Here is a 20,280-nt window from a genome sequence, read left to right as displayed (position 1 = left end):
GACCACGACGACAGGATATCCTTGTACTCCATCAGCAGACAGTCAATGGAGTCCAGTCGGGAACTGGGATTGCCTGCAATACCACCTGCAGAAGATGAGGTGAACACCACCTATGCCTGCAGAACAAAGGCCAAGGCCAAACACCAGGGTAGTCAACATCCCAAGCCCAAGTGGGAATCAATAGCGCTCCACGGCAAATACCCACAGCGGGTGAAAAAGGCTGACATGGACCAAGACAAGACCTACAGTGACAGATGGCTAAAAGTAGCTGGCCTCAAGGCAGAAACCGAGGGCTTTATCATTGCAGCCCAAGATCAAAGCCTCCAAACACGTTGGCACCAACACAACATCCTCAAGAAGCCTGAAGTGGACCCAAAATGCAGACTTTGTGGCCGTTTCAACGAGACCATTGACCATCTGGTCTCTGGCTGCCCTGAACTGGCTAAAACTGAATACATCCACCGCCACAACAAGGCAGCTGCACACATGCGCTGGAAGATCTCCAAAGAGTTTGGCATTGAGGTGAAGGGACGATGGTATGAGCATGAACCCATGGCTGTCACCAAGAAGGACAGGATCTCCATTCTGTGGGACATGCCCAACCACACTGACAGGACCATCACAACTAATAGGCCGGACATTGTGCTAAAAAACAAGAAGGACAAAACCTGGCTTCTCATTGACATGACTATACACCTCAGTCAAACCACGAAAACGCTTAACAAATGCAAAGACTTAGAAATCCAGGTTGAGCGAACGTGTGGACTCAAAACAACAACAGTCCCGGTAGTTATGGGAGCCCTTGGCACCATCAAGAAGGACATGGAAAACTGCACCAACAAAATGCCTGGCAACATCAACATTCATGAACTCCAGAAAATAACTCTCCTTTCTTCAGCCCACTTTCTTAGGCGGGTCCTTCTCCGTCAAGGAGAAAGCCTCTTTGCCTCCCGAAGTCCATGGTTTGGACTCGACTGTTGAGAAGAAAATCATTTACAATTACACAAATATATCTTATGTAATAATAATAATAATAACAATAATAATAATAATGGATTTATAGAGCGCTTTTTCTCCAGGATTCAAAAGCGTTGTTTACAAGATTAACCAATTCAAATGAGAATAAAAAACGATGAAACATGTACAATACAAATTGAGAAAAACTACTTCAATAATTAAAAAAGGTAACGCTGAGAACAATAAAGAAGTGATAATCCATGTGTAAAAAGCTTTATGTATAAAAAGCACGTTTAAAAAGAAAAGTCTTTCAATATAGAATGAAATTAGCAATTCAAGTTAATCCCCGTCCCACCTGGACACCTCCCACCTGAGGGAGTGGGTAAGGAGGAACCTTAAGGCAGACCTTGTAGATTTCATTCCATACCCCGAAAACCTTAATCGCCAGGATTTTACTTAAAAAGAGACTACCGTCTGTGCTCAGATTGTACCCCAAAGGCATCGTAATAACGATGCGGAAGTTCGCAAAATCTTTGTGATCTGAATGGCCCTCATTCCAGGTTACCTCCAACATTAGGGACCGTACATGGTTAGCGGGAAAGGGGTGGGATTTGATCGGTAGCTTCTATAGTATATGATGACACCCACTTCATTAGAATTTTTTGGCTACACCCCTTGTCATCCAAAATATTTGAGATGACAAAGACAAAAGAAAAAAGACAGAAAAGGGGATAGGGCGCGTGTTTCTTCAGCGATCCATCTAACCGACCGACCTTCCCATTCAGGTAGTTTTCAAACAGTCCCTTTGGCTCTTAAACTTGGCAATTCCCGTAGAACACGTGGGGTTTATGTTTCAAGTACCAATGGATATGTGGTAACTTGAAATAGCAAAAGAAGTTGGGCACTGCCCCTCCCATTATCTTGAGAACTTCAGACATGTGCAAACAGACAATGGTTCAAAAAAGAAAGAAAGGAACAAATGATGATGGATGATATGAGCTATCGATGGAAGCCAACAAAACCAACCATTTTATTGGCTAAAGAGAAAGACCTAGGTCTGTAACTGTCAGATGACGGCAGGATTGAAGCCAGAAGCCAACACAGGTTCTTTGGTGTAGAAGATCCAAGCGCCAAGAAAGGTCGTTCTGAAGAAAGCTTAAAAAGAAGTAATCCGACCCGTCAGTGTAAAAGAGACGGCACTATCCGACCTAAACAAAGGAAAAAATCCTATCCTCCTCATCTCTCTCTCTCTCTGCATTTAATCAACTATTTCAGTGTGAGAAGAAAAACATGTTTAGTTAACAGTATTTGAAGTTCCCGAGGAAAACGGAAGTGGTCTCTAGTTGATCGAAGGCTCGCTTGAGGGCAAGATGATCATCGATTGAATTAATAGGACGATAAAGTACGCAATCGTCAGCAAAGAGTTAAATGCGAGATGTGATATTAGTTGGTAGGTCGTCACAAAAAAAAAATTGGCCCAGACCTGAGGCAAACCGAATAATTCTGGCGACCACGAAAAAGCAGAACCGCTGACTACAGCAAGTTGGCTGTCTCCAGTTAGAAAGCAAGAGAGCAAGGTGTGAGCGAATTCCGTTGTAGTGAGTATCATGAAAAAGACGTTCAAATGCTTCAGCTAAATCCAGGAATACGACGTCTACTTGGCCATCGGGGAGTTTAAGCAACCACGAAGAAGACGACAGCGTGAAAAAAAGAACAACAATTGGTTTTCATGCTTTTTACTACATGTCTTTGACGTCCACTGCACGACTACAACGAGAAACCTCCTGATGCGACGTGAACATAAACTAACATTCGACGACAAAATTTTCTTTCTCTTTTAGAACTTGGATAAAGTCCTTAAGAATTTAAGTCCAGGGTCCAAATAGACGCGATAAAGGACGCAAATTCATTTTTTTGATGTTTTCACTGCCGCCGTCGTCGTCGTCCTTGCTTGAGCTCCCTAATGGTTAAGCACTGACGACAATGAAAGCATAATTGTAATAAGATGCGTATTACAAGGCACAACTTGCTGAAAAACCTGCTGAGGCTGAGAGAGGATATGACTGCTTAAGTTTTGGTTATAAGAGATACTACTTCCAGTCGACGCTTAGAGGACAAAACTGACCCCATAGGGCTCCATATCTCATACAACTTTCAAGATCTCGAAAGTTCTGCAGCCCAGTATCCCTCAGTAGTGTGTTAATATGTGTAGTTTAAGGACGTCACCCATGTTATCAGAATGAGATGCTGCGCTGGAAAGCTCTCAGCACGAAAAAAACATGACGGTTAATCGTGGATATTTTCTCTCCTTTTCGACTTCTCTATCAAAACAGATACATCTGCACTAAAAAAATTGTTGTCCGGGCGAAAAATGCCCTAACAAGTGTCAGAGCCGAGAGATTCGCGTCAACAGAATATCACGGCCAGCACTTTGGGCAAAAAAAGCTCGTTTGTAGCAGTCCAGTTTCTAAATACCGATTGAGAGAGGGCACACCGACACAGTGGTCCTTCATCTATGATACTCCCGATCCATCTAGAATGTGCATATAAGTATGTGAGGAGATGAGGAAACGGGACCGGCTAGGGAAAAAAACTGTTGTGCCAAGGACGGGAACCCACATTACATTAAACCTTACCCACATTAAACTCAACCCGCGCATGACATCGACTCCTGGATTCGAACACGGGCCACCACTGCACCACCATCGCCCCTACGAGAAAGGTATACTTCTGTTTAGCAGGCCTACAACATGGAGGCACTCAGGTGGGTTTAGGGAGGAAGCGCGAGACCCAAGGCACGCAAGACAAGGGAAAAAAGAGAAAATTTGTCGCCCGTTGACAGGCCATTTTTTCCTCTCGTTCGATTCAATCCTTCATCTGGCGAAAGCTTGTTTCTGTTGGCTGATTCGTCACACATAATGCCTGGTACAAGCTGTCATAATCAAAACGATCGAGGTCGCTTATTTCACCTTACCTTTCAAAGCAGAAAACAATAATCTTGCCTTGGTCCCTACTTCTCTATCAAAGCAAGTGTTTCTGAACTCTGCAACTAGTACTGGGTTGAAACTATTAAGCAATAAAGCTCGTTTTCTTTTCTTACTTTTCACGTATCGCGAGTTTAGTTCACAACACCTCAGGTTCCGCGCCAGTACCCACTCCATCTGGAGTAACGCAAGTATTGGGGTGGGGTGAGGAAGCGTTGTGTGAGTCAAGCTCGAGCGGCTGTCAAGAGGCCTAATGCACCAGTGCTTCGGTTTTAATAACGTTTGTGCGAGCTAACAACAATCCTGGTTCTTTATTTTTGACGCTTGCATCACGATTTTGCCTGCGTTTTGGCGCACTGGAATTCAAAAATTTCTTGGGTATACGGAAAGCCAAAAACACTTTGTAGAGATGTAAACACAAGATAATATGTCGCGACTCCTTTTTTGATCAACGAAAGAAAACATTTTGATGGCAGTACAGTAGCAGGCACCGTTACAGCAACGCCTTTTCTGGTCATTGATTGAAGGACGTGTGTGGGCGGAAGAGACAAAGCAATATCCAGTCTATAGACGTTATTTTTCTCATTTTCCTCCTCTCGGTTGACGTGTCTATCGCCTTCACCCCGCGCTTTGAGCCCCCCCGGCGCTCCCCAAAACGTCTATTGTGCATGGCAGCAAGACCATTCTCAGGATCACAACGTTCCAACAGACGCTGGCCTTATTTGTAAAAGATACCAAATCGTAACAGTGGATTAACTGTAAGCTAAAACAGCGTCTCTCATTAGAGTGCGTGAATCCTGCTAAATCACCGACGGCTAAGCCATTTAAGAAAGGCCGCGTTTTTGACATAAGTACCCATCACGAACCTAAACGGATCCTTTTCACCACGACATTAAAATTATCAGGGCGAAATATGTCGTTGCATCCATAAAAAAGACTTCATTTAACATCTAAAGTTAACAAATCGTGGGAAAAATCGCCAAGATTTAGTAACCTTCTTAACGTCACGGACTCTTACCCAACGTCAATCAAACTAGAATTAATATCCGGTGTGTGCCTAAGCGTGTCAACGTTCATCTCATCACTTGTCGCTGCAACTATTTTGGTTTCTTTGTGACCTCAATGGCGTGTGTATGAGGAAACAATAACAGCTGACTCATAAGACCATGCCGAGATCACATATCTCAGACACTGCTTGACGCCAATCATTCACTATTCTCCGGTCAAGCACAACTGTTGTTTTTCAGAAGAGACAAGGCTATCCAAAGGGAAAGAGAACCGTTATCTTTGAAACTATCAAAGAAAATGAATCCTGAGAAAGGAATTCAGTTGGTTACAACGCAAAGGAAAAGAGTGTCGAGCCAAAACAAGTGTCAGTGCAATCACCGACTGTATTTATTCAGAAACAAAGTACCGATGAAATGAAAAGTTCGGTCAACCGGTCAGCATTCTACACAGGCATCAAGACACTGGTACAAAGAATGCTAAAACATATCAAATGACAGTCTTAGAACCAAAAACAACCACGATGAACTAAACAGATAGTGTGCATTCCATTAGGAATCTGCGAAGAAGGCTCCCGATACTTTGTCATTCAGTATCGATGCAAATACAGGCACGTGACCAGTGATGCAAGATACCCACAATCCCACCAAAACAACACAACGTGATGGTATCAACAGCCATGACCAATTTCAGGTGAGATTCGCTTTGTTTTAGCTGAAACTACATGTAAACCATGATCAGTTTCACCTTCAATCCCTTCTAGAAGCTATGTTAACAAGTATCGTTTCCCACCACCAATGTAATACTACAAAAAAAGCGATCTAAAACACGTGTCAAGTAAGATTCGAGCTACCACATAAAAATTCCCTTCGACCTCTAACGACTAAATATGACAACATGGTATAAAGATTAAAGATTTTTCACAAGAAGAAGCATTTGTAAGGTCTCAGATCACTAAAAATATGTACTTAATTTTTTAAGAGCTACGATAGTGCTAGATATTAACTTGCAAACTATTAATGGCGCCAGCACCTCTTCGGCCACTCACGAAAGCCTTATCTCCAGAACCCAAAAGAACTTTCAACAGAAAAAAAAAAAAATTTGAGAGCCCAGAAAGCAATAGCTCTAGACGCACATACTTCTTTTGACATCCATACCAGAATGTTAATTTTTCTTTTTCAGTATCACGTCGTTGGAAGAGCTCATGATAACTACAGTGCATGTGAGTACTGGCATTTATTGTGGTTTGAGTTTGTAGTTTTATTTTATCTACGTAACAATTCACCTCACATCAAAAAGTCATATAAAGCATTGTTTCATACGTGACATGACCGTAATACATTTTCACTTGGAGTAACCTCATATTGACTTATCGTCTATCTAACTACTGTAAAAGTGAACCAGCTGTTAAGAATGTGTATTATTTTACTTCCTTGTAGAATGAATTATGTTTGATTAGACAGGCCAACCGTCAAAATTCACAAGCTGGGTAAGTAAATGGCACCTATAGAGAAGGGCAGTTATCATTAAATGTTCCTATAAACCCTGTATACAATGAGATGTGATGGAGTTGGTGTAGCCAATTTGTGTTTTATAAGATGGGGTGGGAGGAAGGTCACAGCTTTTAATCAAGGGAATATTGTTTTACCACTTTCATTAATTAAAACCATCACCTATTTGTTTCACTGCCCAATACTTTCATAGTTGTGTGGAGGCATTTCGCGAGTTTATTTCCAAAATGAGAAGAACAGGGTATAAAGATTTCACAGAAAAGAGATTTTGCCGTCAGTCACAATGAGAAGTGTTTATAAGGTCTAAGATCACTATATATTTATGCATATATTTTTTACAAGTGCTACAATTGCAAACTATCAATGGCAACAAAGAAATAAGCCATTCAGGAAAAATTCATCTCCACGGACAATGAACTTTTAGAGAACAGCAAGCAATAGCATAGCTCTAGCACCACATAATTCTTTTGACATCCATACCAGAATGTTCATTTTTCTTTTTCAGTACCACGTCGTTGGAAGAGCTCATGATAACTACAGTGCATGTGAGTACTGGCATTTACCGTGGTTTGAGTTTGTAGTTTTATTTTATCTACGTAACAATTCACCTCACATAAAATCGTCATATAGAGGCTTTTTCATACGTGGCATGGCGATAGTGCATTGTCACTTGGAATAACTTCAACTTGACTTTCGACAATCTAACCAAAGTGAACAAGCTGTTCAAAATGTGTATTATTTTACTTCCTTGTAGAATGAATTATGTTTGATTAGACAGGCCAACCGTCAAAATTCAGAAGCTGGGTAAGTAAATGGCACCTATAGAGAAGGGCAGTTATCATTAAATGTTACTATAAACCCTGTATACAATGAGATGTGATGGAATTGGTGTAGCCAATTTGTGTTGTTTAAGATGGGGTGGGAGGAAGGTCACAGCTTTTAATCAAGAGAATATTGTTTTACCACTTTGATTAATTAAAACCATCACCTATTAGTTTCACTGCCCAATACTTTCATAGTTGTGTGGAGGCATTTCGTAAGTTGATTTCCATCATGAGAAGAACAGGGTATAAAGATTTCACAAAAAAGAGATTTTGCCGTCAGTCACAATGAGAAGTGTTTATGAGGTCTAAGATCACTATATATATATATGCATATATTTTTTACAAGGGCTGCAATTGCAAACTATCAGTGGCACCAAAAAAATAAGCCATTCATGAAAAATTCATCTCCAGAACCCAAACGAACAATGAAGTTTGAGACAACAGCAAACAATAGGATAGCTCTACCCCCACATAATTTTTTTGACATCCATACCAGAATGTTCATTTTTCTTTTTCAGTACCACGTCGTTGGAAGAGCTCATGATAACTACAGTGCATGTGAGTACTGGCATTTATTGTGGTTTGAGTTTGCAGTTCTATTTTACCTACGTAACAATTCACCTGACATCAAACGGTCATATAAAGGCTTTTTCATACGTGGCATGACCATAATGCATTTTCACTTGGAATAACTTCAACTTGACTTTCGGCAATCTAACCAACGTGAACCAGCTGTTAAGAATGTGTATTATTTTATTTCCTTGTAGAATGAATTATGTTTGATTAGACAGGCCAACCGTCAAAATTCACAAGCTATGTAAGTAAATGGCACCTATAGAGAAGGGCAGTTATCATTAAATGTTACTATAAACCCTGTATACAATGAGATGTGATGGAGTTGGTGTAGCCAATTTGTGTTGTTTAAGATGGGGTGGGAGGAAGGTCACAGCTTTTAATCAAGGGAATATTGTTTTACCACTTTGATTCATTGAAACCATCACCTATTTGTTTCACTGCCCAATACTTTCATAGTTGTGTGGAGGCATTTCGCGAGTTTATTTCCATCATGAGAAGAACACGGTATAAAGATTTCACAAAAAAGAGATTTTGCCGTCAGTCACAATGAGAAGTGTTTATAAGGTCTAAGATCACTACATATATATGCATATATTTTTTACGAGTGCTACAATTGCAAACTATCAATGGCAACAAAGAAATAAGCCATTCATGAAAAATTCATCTCCAGAACCCAAACGAACAATGAACTTTGAGAGAACAGCAAGCAATGGCATAGTTCTAGCCCCACATAATTTTTTTGACATCCATACCAGAATGTTCATTTTTCTTTTCCAGTACCACGTGGTTGGAAGAGCTCATGATAACTACAGTGCATGTGAGTACTGGCATTTATTGTGGTTTGAGTTTGAAGTTTTATTTTTTCTATGTAACAATTCACCTCACATGAAATAGTCATATAAAAGCTTTTTCATACGTGGCATTTTCACTGGGAATAACTTTAACTTGACTTTCGACAATCTACCCACTGTCAAATTGCACCAGCTGTGAGGAATGTATATTTTTTTACTTCCTTGTAGAATGAAGCATGTTTAATTAGACAGGCCAACCATCAAAATTCACAAGCTATGTAAGTAAATGACATATATAGAGAACGGCAGCCAACATTACAAAGCCACACTTTATGATTAGGCGTGGTGCATTTTGTCTCGTTTAAGATGAGGGGGAAAGGTCACAGCTTTAGTCAAGAGAACTTTGTTTCACCACTTTGGTAACATTGGTTGAAACCATCACCTATATTTTTCACAGCACAATATGTCCTACTTCTGTGGAGGCATTGGGACCTTTTGACTTGCATTATTACTAACCTTAGAAGATAACCAATTGATATGTACCTAATGTTTTTTTCCAGGAACTCCTTGCGGCGTGACGTTCTCATTATGAGAACTAATGATGTAAGTTTTAATCCATTTAACTTGGCATAAGTATAGTTTCCTTCGTAGTTTGTACCAGAGTACAGCGTCAATTAATCACTTAAACAAACGTTCTTCACTTTTTAATACCACAGAGGTGACAAGGTTATAAAGACTTCTTTTTTTGTATCTTTATTGTAGGAAGAAATATACCACATAAGGGAGCATTTGCTACAGAACAGCCCAACAAGGTATGTTAAGATTCCTTTAGATTGATAGTTCTTGTTTTATGAACACGGTGATACTGCTAATAGATGCATTATGGAGTTGGTAAATGTTGTTGTTAGGGTCATTCCACAGTAGTTCACACCTGGGCATGCATTTTCAAAATGTAATCAAATGAGCCTCAGATGCATTTTAAAGTGCAGGACAGTGTCTTAAGTTTTTATTATGAATAATGCTTCACAGGGACAAGTCAGCACACAAGCATAAATTATGATTAATTATCAACAGTCGTGAAATTACTGTTGCGGAATCTACAAATACTTTGTAATTAAATATTGGAACTTTCAGGAAGACATCTGTATATATTCTAAAAGTGGTCCTTTTTATAAAAAAGTAGTCAATGTCAATTTGGTTGTTATGGCTTTGCAGGAGTTACGTTCCAATAGCAAAATGTAGATTCCCCAACATTTTGACACACTTAAGTTTCGTTTGTGAGTTAAGAAATAATAATAATAATAATAATAATAATAATAATAATAATAATAAAATCAGCCGACTACTTCACATAAAGATGTTCGCTGTGCTAGACTAATAAAGACTAAACTTTTTTCTCCCAAGGGCCAAAACATCACGTGTTATTCTGTTGTGGGATCTACAATGCTGTAACAGAATCTACAATTTTGTCAAAGAAACAACAGCTATGAGTCAGAATACTGTGATGTGCTAACTGTAACATTTTCCTTGCCTGGTAGAGACGACAGTTTTCTCTGGGCTTGACCCATCTTGGCGGGTTGAGCCTGGAGAAAACCGTCTGCTCTCGCAGGCTATATTTTCCTTGATTTAAGTCACCATTACAAAAAAACATCTATGCCAATTGAAACAATTTTTAAAAAAGCTTTTCAACATGAGAAAATATTGACTCAGGACAATCCACTGTTTTGTGACTAGATTTAGTGTGTTTTCTCTTAATGGTCACGGTTAAAGAGGACTAGGCACTACCAAGTTACTGAGCATGTGCAGTTTACATTTCTTGAGTATGCCTGGGTAATTTTGATAACTTGGCAGCTTTGCAAGGCATGGCAAACTCTCTAGGAGTCCTGAAAGAAGTAGAAAATTTAGAGAAAAGTTGAAAAATGATGAATGCAAGCTGTTGGCTTATCGAAGAAAGGACAGAGAAAGAAAGGCTAAGCAGGCGAAGGAGAGGGCTTCATTAAGTGAAAAGGAGAAAGCATTGTTGAAGTTGAAGAAGACAGCGTCACAGTGTCGCTGGAGAGAAAAAAGGAGAAGTCACTGTACAGGTACAGATAGCAAAGGGCCTAAAGATAGCAGAAGAGCTACTGGTGCCACATCAGTTTTTAAAGGTCCACAAAGCTTTGGAAAAGCAGTGGTGAAGAAGAGCTTGCCACAGAGTCCATCTAAAATCCCTCATGTCATTGCCAAGGTTGTACAGGGCATGTCCCCAGACAAGAAAAGAGCTGTTCTGGAAGTTTGTAACAACCCAGTTAAAAGAAGAACATTGGAAGGAGCTGACAGAAGGAAAAGGTCTGATGCTCGGTTAGGTGATGAAATAAAATAAATTGAAGAATTCTACTCAAGAGACGACATCATCCGAACGTGTGCTGGAAGAAAGGATTGTGTTTTTGTTAATACACCAGCAGAGAGACAGCAAAAGCAGAAGAGGCTACGAATTTTGAATATATGGGAGATTTATGAGATCTTCAAAGCAGAGTCAAACATACAAGTTGGGTTGTCTAAGTTTGCCTCCCTCAGGCACCGCCAGGTAGTACCAGTCTGCTTACGTGATCAGGAGGTGTGCATGTGTACCACGAAAACACCGAATTACTCCTTAATGGTCTTCGCAATGTTCTTCCAGGAATTCCAAAGTCAGCAGACGATTTATCAAATGCCACTGTGTGCAATTTTCAAGACCTGAAGTTCATGGCCAGTGAGTGCTCAGAATATAAAATAGAAAGGCCAGATGAGAAGCCTTCTTAAAGGTTGTGGTGAAACCATGCCAGTTTCATATTATCAGTGAGATACTACTACTGATGGTAGAGTAAGGAAACAGCGAGTGGATAGTACAGCTGCAGATGCAAAGGGAGATCTCATCGCACAGCTCAGCCCCTTTGGAAGACACATTTATGAAGAACTAAAGTATGAAGAACTAAAGTATTTGAAGGAAAAGGGTAAATCATCATCCATGAAGATTTTGCTGAGAACTTTCCACTAAAACACCAATATGAAATCATGGCAGCTCATTGGTCGAAGGAAACTTTACTGTTCACAGCAGTTGTATACCTGAGGGGTTCACAAGGAAACTTGGAACACCAATCATATGCTGTGGTCAGTGATGAAATGTCCCATGATAAATCAAGTGTCTACTCCTCCAATCCAGCCATACCTGAGGAAGTGAAGAAAATCACTGAAGCAAAGCAGGTCCACTACTGGAGTGATGGCACCACCTTTCAGTTTAAGAACTGTAATTGGTTCACCGCTGTTGTGCCACACCTGCCTATTAAGTATTTATTATTTATTGTTCAGTGATAGGCGAAGCTAATAAAATAAAATAAGATACAATCTCTCTACTATTTTGTTTCATCAGGAAGACTTTAGAAGTGAGGCAAATTGGAGCTTTTTTAAAACAGGCCATGGGAAAGGACCATGTAATGGAATAGGAGCAGAGGTGTGGCAGTGTGGCGTTCAGTCCTACAAAATAATTCAGTGGTAGACAGTGCAGAGGAATTCTTTGACACTTCTCAGAGAGTGTGCAAAAAGATCAATGTCTTGTACATTTCTGAGCAGGAAGTAAAGGATGTGGCAGATAATATCTCTCATAGTTGGCAGAAGTGAAAAGCGATCCCACAAACACATGGTGTCCACTATGTCATAAAGTCCGGTGATTCAACCCTAGTCATTGCTAAGAACTTGCAGCTCTTCAAGTGTGATGGCTACCAAGAGCGCATCCTGATCCCTGAGGCCTCTGTGCCAAAAGCTTCCTTATTATTCATTCAAAATATTTCCCCGTTTCTGATTGGTTGAAGCCACGCACATAATTCACCGTAATCAGCTACTGTTGACCAAATCTGGTAAGAATTGTCATATTGAACCGATGATGTCAAAATGACGTCAAAAGTGCAGCCTGGTTGCAGGTTATTGAACCGTTAACCGAGGAAACCTGGGGACGAGGCTCAGTTGTTTTGGTAGTGAGAACAAAATGGATGAACAGTCGGCGGACCATTTTACTCGTTTCACGGCGAAATATTGTCTATAAACACGGTAAGAACAGCATGAAGACGAACGACACCTGCTATTTGGAGTATATTTGCAGACCTGAACAGACCTTTATCTCCTAAACTTCCAGATAAAGATGCATTATCGATATGAACTTACATCAACGAATTCGGCTTTCGTAGGATATGAAGAATTCTGCAGATTGAGGAGGGTGTTATCCACCGAGGCCGTGCAGTGCAGTATGGTTGATAACCGAAATAATTGCTAAATTTAGGATTTCAGCCCCATTTGCTCTTGCTCCTACAAAGCCTGTCTGGCACCTGCTATTGTAGATAACCATGTGGGGTTCAAAGGCAAGGCCATCATTGCCCCTAGTGATCTGTGTTCACTGGAAGGAGGTCATGCAGTGGAGGAAACTAAGTATCTTACAAATTTTGTCATTGATAGCTATCTAGAACTTCGTCAAGCAGCTAGAACCGATGGTGTAGAGGTAGTGGTGTTTCCATAGGACCAATATAGAAAACAGCTGTCATACTCCTTCCCACTAGAGGGAAAGAAAGCCTTTTACAGCAAGCTATCATTCCTGCTTCGTGCAATCCTATTGGAAGTGACCACTGGTTCCTTGTTGCGGCATTTCCCTAGGTCAATTTAATGGCAGTCTGACAGCAAAGCTGGAAACTTTGTAAAGCCAAGTGCTGGGGCAGCATTGCTCAAAAAGTGGAGGTTGCTGCAGAATGTTGAAAGGGCCTTGATGTTAGCCAGTGGCAGTTTGTTGCAAACAAACCCTCTGACCTCCCACAGCAGGAAAACAGCTGGGACTGTGGTGTTTTTACTTGCCTCTATGCAAGGCGCCTGGTCACTGGAGGCACCATGGTTTCAGATCAGCAAAGCACTCCTCAGTTTAGAAGGCATATGATCCTTGAGCTCCACAACCAAACCTTACTTGAACCATCACCATCCAACATTGAGAAGGACATATACTGTGCTGTGGATTATGTTAACAATTATTTCATAGGTTGGGCACTAAGTGCACCTGATGAAAGGTAGTTCACGCTATTCAAGTTTCTTCACAAAATACGGCAGACAGACATCGAAAGGTTTGACTGGCCAAAGCACGATGATATTGATAATGTACATAGCACATGTGTGTTCTATGGCCCTGTTGAGTTGAAAGGTACTGGAAAATTTGAAGTTCTTGATCTTCAGGATCTGGAAGCTGTTTTCCAATCACTTTCTTAGTGGAGGAAAAAACACGTTCTCATGGATAAACACAGCAATGATCAATGCTCAAAATCAGTACATTCTGCTTTTTAACTTTTCTTTAACACACATACTGCCAACGTTAACTTATGTAGATCCTCAGCTGTGAAGTGATACTTCCTAAAGATGACATTGTTTTTAAAACTATTTGATTGAAGATGTGCTTCACATTAACAAACTTGATGAAGGTGACATTCTCTATATTTAGGAATTTAATGTTGATTTATCGTTTTGGCTATGTCTGTTTTACATCAGATTGTTATGGCTCCATTTTTGAGGACATTCACACACCATAGTTTCTAGTCAATGTGGCATTTTTTTTCTATGTTCAATATTGCCCACATTGCTTACTGTATTTCTTATGGAAAGATAGCAGCACTCGTAGTTATGTTTAGTTTTGGAATGAGTTTAGACAAGATAAAAGTGGTCAAAATTGCATGTCCATGAATTTCAAGACAGTCATCAGACATCATTCCACGTTTTGAGATTACTTTCATTGTCACATAGTGTGCTTATTTTACAGAAGAAATTGACTTATTTTGATGATAGTGTTTCTTGTATGTTTCCTGAACCTTCATTATCTGTCCACTATCTGCTATGGTAGTGTTACTGTTACATATTTACAAAAAAACTACCTGTTGTATAATCCGTAACGTAGATTCCGCAACAGCACTATCTTTTAAATTAACATATTTTTATGGAGATGTAAGAAAAAAATGGGACATTTTGCCCTTAATGTAAGAAAAATGAATACCCCTTTACTGTTAAGGAGAGAAGCATTTTAAAGTCCTCTCAGATTAACAGGATTTTCTGAGAAGGTTCCGCAACATCAAAATAATTCAATGTATCCTCCCGATAGTAAGAATCAGCCTGAATCAAACTACCAAAGTACAATGATCTAGTTTTCATCTTCCATAGAGAAGACCTATAATTCTCTGCTCAGTGGTTTAGATTTCAAGATACACCATACCCAAACACTCTAAATGTAGATTCCGCAACGAGCGAAATACTGTGGAATGACCCGTTATTGTTGCTGCTGTCTCCAAATAATTTAAAGTCCTCAATCGGATAAAAGGGCCAGCCATCAAAATCATCTACTTTCCCCGTTCTTAATGCTACTCTCTTAGGATCTTAAAGAACACTTCACTTTGCTGAATGTCCAGGGTTTAGTTAATTTCTCTACGTCACCAAACGTTTAGGATTAACAAGCAATTCCATTTCTGTTACTGCATTCAGGCCAACAGTTTTTCCTAAAATGATCACAACTGCAATAAGATGTTAACCTGTTTAAATGAATCGCTTTCCAGGATGATGTATCGAAGAGAAGACGAAGAGACAATGATAAATACAGTGACTGTAAGTTCACGTTAATGGTCTACTAGTAGTTTTATATCACTTGAACACGAACAATTCATTATCTCTAACATTTTAGTTTGAGATGCTCCACTTCAGCAAGTGCACATCTCTCCACGCTTCCTTTATATCTTTCACCATGAGGGATTGACGCGCTTCTTAAGAAATCGCATGCTTTTCTTTTTAGAATGACATACACCTAGTACGGCACCATTTGCTGCAAGCTACACGGGCAAGGTAAGGACAGATCCACTCGCCCATATGATCAAGCATCTTTTACAAACCATGACACATTGAAGGAGATGTTGTGAACAAAGCTAAGGCAAGGTATCTGTTGCAGTGAAATATTCCTCGCCATAGTTAAGAGACGTTGAGGTGGTTAAGGACGACTATGCGTTAAGCATTAGACATGAAATAAAGACAGAAGGTTTGTAAATGTGCTCCTGGAGTAATGGACTCTCCAATATGGTGAACAGACAGTAAAAGACAATTATGAACTTAGTGATCACTGTTGGGCTAGGTACCTTGTCCAGGAGATCACAAAGCTAGGGTGGGGTTAGGCAGCTAAAAAAATGCTTTCCATATGGCACTGCAATCAAAGAACACAACTCTATGACGATCGAGCAGCAACCGTTAACTCCGGTACACAACATCTCCAGTGCAATAATCAATTCCATCCAGGATGGATCTGCGTAGAATAAACTTCTTAGTCTAGAGCTTACTTTTCTTCTGTTTCGGTTATATAGTCCTCAAATCAACCATTTAAGGATTTTGATTTTCCACTAGAACCAAACAGGAAAAGGTGTGGTATCCAAGGTTAAAAAACACACAATATATTATTTCAATCTGACAATTTAGAGCTCCTAGGCGTAACTATTGATTGTGGTCTTAATTTTAATTTGCATATTAGTAATGTTTGTACGAAAGCTAGCCAGAGAATAGGTGTGAGAATGAGGCTGAGGAATCTCATACCAACTGAGGCCAAATTAAATCTCTTAAAGGCAGCTATTCTTCCACATTTAACATATTGCCACTTAGTGTGGCATTTTTGTAGAGCCTCGGACACCCGTAGATTGGAGAGAGTACAGGAGCGTGGACTGCGCGCTGTATTAAAAGACAAGCAGTGTAGCTACCAACAGCTGTTAGTGAAAGCAAAGCTACCATCATAAATAGTAATTTACATATATATATGTATTTTTTTTTTTTCGTCCTTTGCTCTTTTATTTTCTTTCGTTTTTGTTTTTTTTTCTTTTTGTCATTTCGCTTTTTTTAGCCTAGAACTATGATTAGTACGACTATCTAATATACTTATTTTAAGATTTACTGTAGCTCTGCCATTGATTTCCCCATGTGTAATTATGATGATATTTCGTTCTAATTATCTAACTGAGGGAGCCCATTCCTTATAAGCCCGGTGGCTTCTCTTGGGCTTCCTCGCCATGAGAGTTTAAGTAATTAGATTTATTTATTTCATTTGTACAATTTTTGGCAAACAAACAATAAACAATAAACATAATAGGAGACTACAAGACATATGTATTCTAATGTATAAGGTTAAACATAATTTGTGCCCACGGACTATTTGTGACATGTTTCTAACCAACAGCCACACTTACGGCAGAAAGACTTTTATCAACCTAGTCTTAACAGTTACGCACGGAAAACACTCAAATTCGATACCTAGGTCCAAGACTCTAGAGCAAGATACCAAGCAAGGACAGATCGGCTGCTAGTCTTAAGCAGTTCAAGACCCGGATACGCAGTTTTGATTTACGTAACATTTTAGATGGATGTAGTGGCTGCTACCTTTGCAATTCGTAATTTTAAATTTTCTTAATTACGATTTAATTTTAAAATTTTAGAATTTTGATAATTATAAATGGAGTTCTTGTAGTATGTTAGTGAGTTATCATTAGTAGTTTCTAATTCTAACTCTTAGTAGAGTCTAGTTTCGACTCTATATTAATTCGTTTTGTATTTTTAGATTGTATTTTAGAAAGTTAGGTGTCCCCTATTAGCAGTGGGGAAACCCTCCGCTAGATTTTTGCTTGACACGTTAATACAGTGATCATCATTACATTGAACTTTATGAAACCGTTGTCATAATTGGAGAATCCACAACCACAGCTTAACATTGCTCAGATATCTTCAGCTGGGTTTTCTCCAATCGAAGGGTGACCAATGTTGTGTGTTTTCCAGGGAAATCCAACAGGAGGACGTTATAATAAGGACTATCATTGTAAGTACCAAATCTTGGTAAATACTTTGTTTATAGTGGATGAGCACTTGGCTTCCCAGCTCGTTTACAAGCACTGTTTTACCCAAACAAATTATGCAAACCAAAGAATAAAAAACCCAATTGGCGGGACGCAAACCAGTTAACTATCATTTTATAAGCAAAACAAATCCACCTAAGGCTCAGACTGGGACAACAACGGATTGCGAGTCCAACGTGCTGAATACCCAGCCAGGCTGCTTCCACCACAGAGTGTTCCTTACTAGTCATCACACTAGTTGTCAACCTATACGAAAACCTATACCTCAGCCTTTCACTACAAAGTCGAAATCTAATATTTCTGCTGTGCTCTGATTGTAGGCAGAAGCAAATGTTATAAGACAATGGCACAGATTCTTTCTATGTGGCTAAATCTTAAGTGGGCGGAGTCAATCCCCAGGTAATATTAGCCAACAGTTAGCTTACGGCGTTCACGATTCTGCAAGTAAACGCTACTAAAACTCAGGCAATGACACTGGGGAAATCTCAGTACCCATACAATCTTTTTATTGGTGACAAGTCCATCGAAATTGAACCAACCCTCAAGATTCTTGGCGTTACTGGCGTTACATTCGATCGGGATTTGTCTTTCAAGCCCCACGTTGCAATCATGCTGAAAAAAGCGTATGCTAAGATAGCTGCACTATGGAGGATTAAGCGCTTAGTTCCTTCAGACATTTTGATTTCTCTTTATAAAGCCTACGTGTTACCGCATTTAGAATACAGTTGCCCACTACTTCTGGGCATATCTAACGCCTTGAAACATAACATCGAACGCACCAATCAATATGCGATCAAGACATTACTGAATCTAGGTAATTCGGCTACCTATGACTTTTGCCTAGCAATGGCTGCTATTAATACGCTACGCTTGAGTAAAGACGTGCCCTGCGATCGCTTGTTCTATTTTTTAAATGTTTCAAACTAGATGGCCCAAATTATATCTCCCAATCTTTTACACCTCGGTTAACTAAATACAATTTACAGGGTAGTGGCTTAAATGTTGTGCCGCCTCCATACAACAGCCTTGTCAGGCACAGCTCCTATTTGTACAGGATTGCCCACATGTGGAATCAGTTTCCAGCTGTAACCAAATCCTTGACCACTTTAGCACAACTTCACAAGGTGTTAATTTCACAAGGGGCCAGTGTATGAACTGTATATAATTTTATCTATTTTTACGTTTGTTACATACTCTTGGGCTGGATTATAATTAGGATTAGTCCATTTAAAACTATTTTTAATGCATGTACTTAGGTTTTTAAGGGTTTTTTTTCCAAAAAAAAATAGTTTCTTAAAAAATTTTCCCAAAATTACAATGTACTTAATAGTTAGGTTTTTATATTTGTATATGCATAATCCAACACGCTGGACCTCAAATCTTTTTACCATTGCAAAAGAATGCTTACTAATCAGTAAACAACTAATTAATAATTAACCTAGACAACTGAAAGATGTATTTGACTAATCGTTATGACTAAAAGTCTAACAGAATAACTACAAATAATCAGAAGAAAATGCGTGCCTACAACTTTTATTTCTAATACTTACTGTCAGAGGTTTTCCTCTTTTATGCAGGGAGAGGTCGAGTTGTCCTGTGGCAAATATTGAAAGGTACATGTCTGGTTGTCTACTGGTTAGATCCATATTAATAACTGATCTTCTTATCTCCATCACTGCCAATAAAAGTATGACGGCTCCCCATTCATTGCCAAATTAGAAATAAGAAAGCTCATTGACAGGTACCAAACAGCTTACCCATCAGGTGGCAACACCAACATGGCTATCCTGGTTGATCCACCCGAAAATGCATATTATATTTGTGCACCTGTACCAGTACTGAAAACAAAATATATTATTAGTACCCTGCCATACACCTACCGCTCAAACATAACTGTAACTAACATGTCCAAAAAGGTTAAAGATTTTGTTACCCACGAATGATAAACTACTTCAGTGTGTTTGATGTTTTGAGGCAAGAAGATATCTAGTTCTATTTCAAAACGTACACTCAGGACAATTTGTAACAAACCAAACAGCGAAAAAACGATAGTATGGTTTACAAAATTAAGTTGTGTCAGGACCCAACCTCTTTCAAAAACGAAAGAAAAGACGTATTATTATTTGAAGGACATTCTAGGTACTGAATTTAAGATACAGATATATGCGAGGGTGGTCAGCCCAAAGAGAACACCGACTGTAGTTGCTTTCCATTAACACCTAAATGTTCTTAGTAACTGATGTAAAAATGTTTTATCTTTCCCGGACAGAGTACAACGAATCTTTTTCTGGGGAGGTCAGAAGGAATCATACGAAGACAATGAAAACAAATAAAGGGATACTCTCATCCCAACCATTACTTGCTAACCAATCAGTAAAGTACGTTCGAAAGACTACACTTCAATGTTGGAGTTTATAAAGAGGGAAACATGGCTGACGTGAGGCTAATAGATGTAAATAAATATTTTCGAGATGAAGGAGATCAAACTGAAACAAACGAACAGTTTCTGTTATTTTGTATCATTCATAAGTTAGACAAATAAATAATGCAAAGAGAGAAATTGTATTAAAGAAAAAAGAGAGAAGTTTGTTTCTAGGTCTGGTAAATTTTATAGTGGCGTGACAAAAATCTGCGAACCCTTAATGAAATTTTACTCGCATGAGAGCTTAGATGCTTTCATCAGAATTCTGAATACCGGAGGGATAAATACTACTATTATACATTGT

General features: G+C 39.3%; 1 protein-coding gene, 1 long non-coding RNA gene and 2 pseudogenes across 2 annotated transcripts; all 4 read left to right on the top strand.

Annotated features, from left to right (window-relative positions):
• The first annotated feature begins 5,047 nt into the window (after window positions 1–5,047).
• LOC140926899 (uncharacterized) lies at window positions 5,048–7,071 on the top strand. The gene is made up of 4 exons (XR_012164500.1): window positions 5,048–5,639; window positions 6,129–6,168; window positions 6,386–6,435; window positions 6,963–7,071. It is a non-coding gene; the product is annotated as an uncharacterized lncRNA (long non-coding RNA).
• Window positions 7,072–7,777: 706 nt separating this feature from the next.
• Window positions 7,778–20,147, top strand: LOC140928419 (uncharacterized). Its single transcript, XM_073378169.1, has 12 exons — window positions 7,778–7,839; window positions 8,049–8,098; window positions 8,635–8,674; window positions 8,877–8,926; window positions 9,209–9,251; window positions 9,411–9,460; window positions 15,233–15,281; window positions 15,466–15,515; window positions 17,478–17,517; window positions 17,875–17,953; window positions 19,132–19,167; window positions 19,824–20,147. The coding sequence occupies exons 1-10, from the start codon at window positions 7,822–7,824 to the stop codon at window positions 17,923–17,925; spliced, it is 441 nt and encodes a 146-aa protein (XP_073234270.1). The 5' UTR covers window positions 7,778–7,821; the 3' UTR covers window positions 17,926–17,953; window positions 19,132–19,167; window positions 19,824–20,147.
• LOC140928287 (uncharacterized) lies at window positions 9,531–12,977 on the top strand (annotated as a pseudogene).
• LOC140928272 (uncharacterized) lies at window positions 12,083–13,904 on the top strand (annotated as a pseudogene).
• Window positions 20,148–20,280: the final 133 nt, after the last annotated feature.

The sequence above is a fragment of the Porites lutea genome, chromosome 2 (assembly GCF_958299795.1).
Source record: "Porites lutea chromosome 2, jaPorLute2.1, whole genome shotgun sequence".
Classification (NCBI taxonomy): domain Eukaryota; kingdom Metazoa; phylum Cnidaria; class Anthozoa; order Scleractinia; family Poritidae; genus Porites; species Porites lutea.
The sequence above is the reverse complement of the archived record's forward strand: the minus strand, read 5'-3'. Positions and strand labels throughout refer to the sequence as shown.

What these genes read in the sequence shown, in the direction of transcription:
- LOC140928419 (XM_073378169.1), top strand. An exon ending in CATCAAAATTCACAAGCTAT is followed by an intron (nt 8,927 to 9,208) that starts GTAAGTAAATGA and finishes GTTTTTTTCCAG; the next exon opens with GAACTCCTTGCGGCGTGACG. An exon ending in CTACAGAACAGCCCAACAAG is followed by an intron (nt 9,461 to 15,232) that starts GTATGTTAAGAT and finishes ATCGCTTTCCAG; the next exon opens with GATGATGTATCGAAGAGAAG.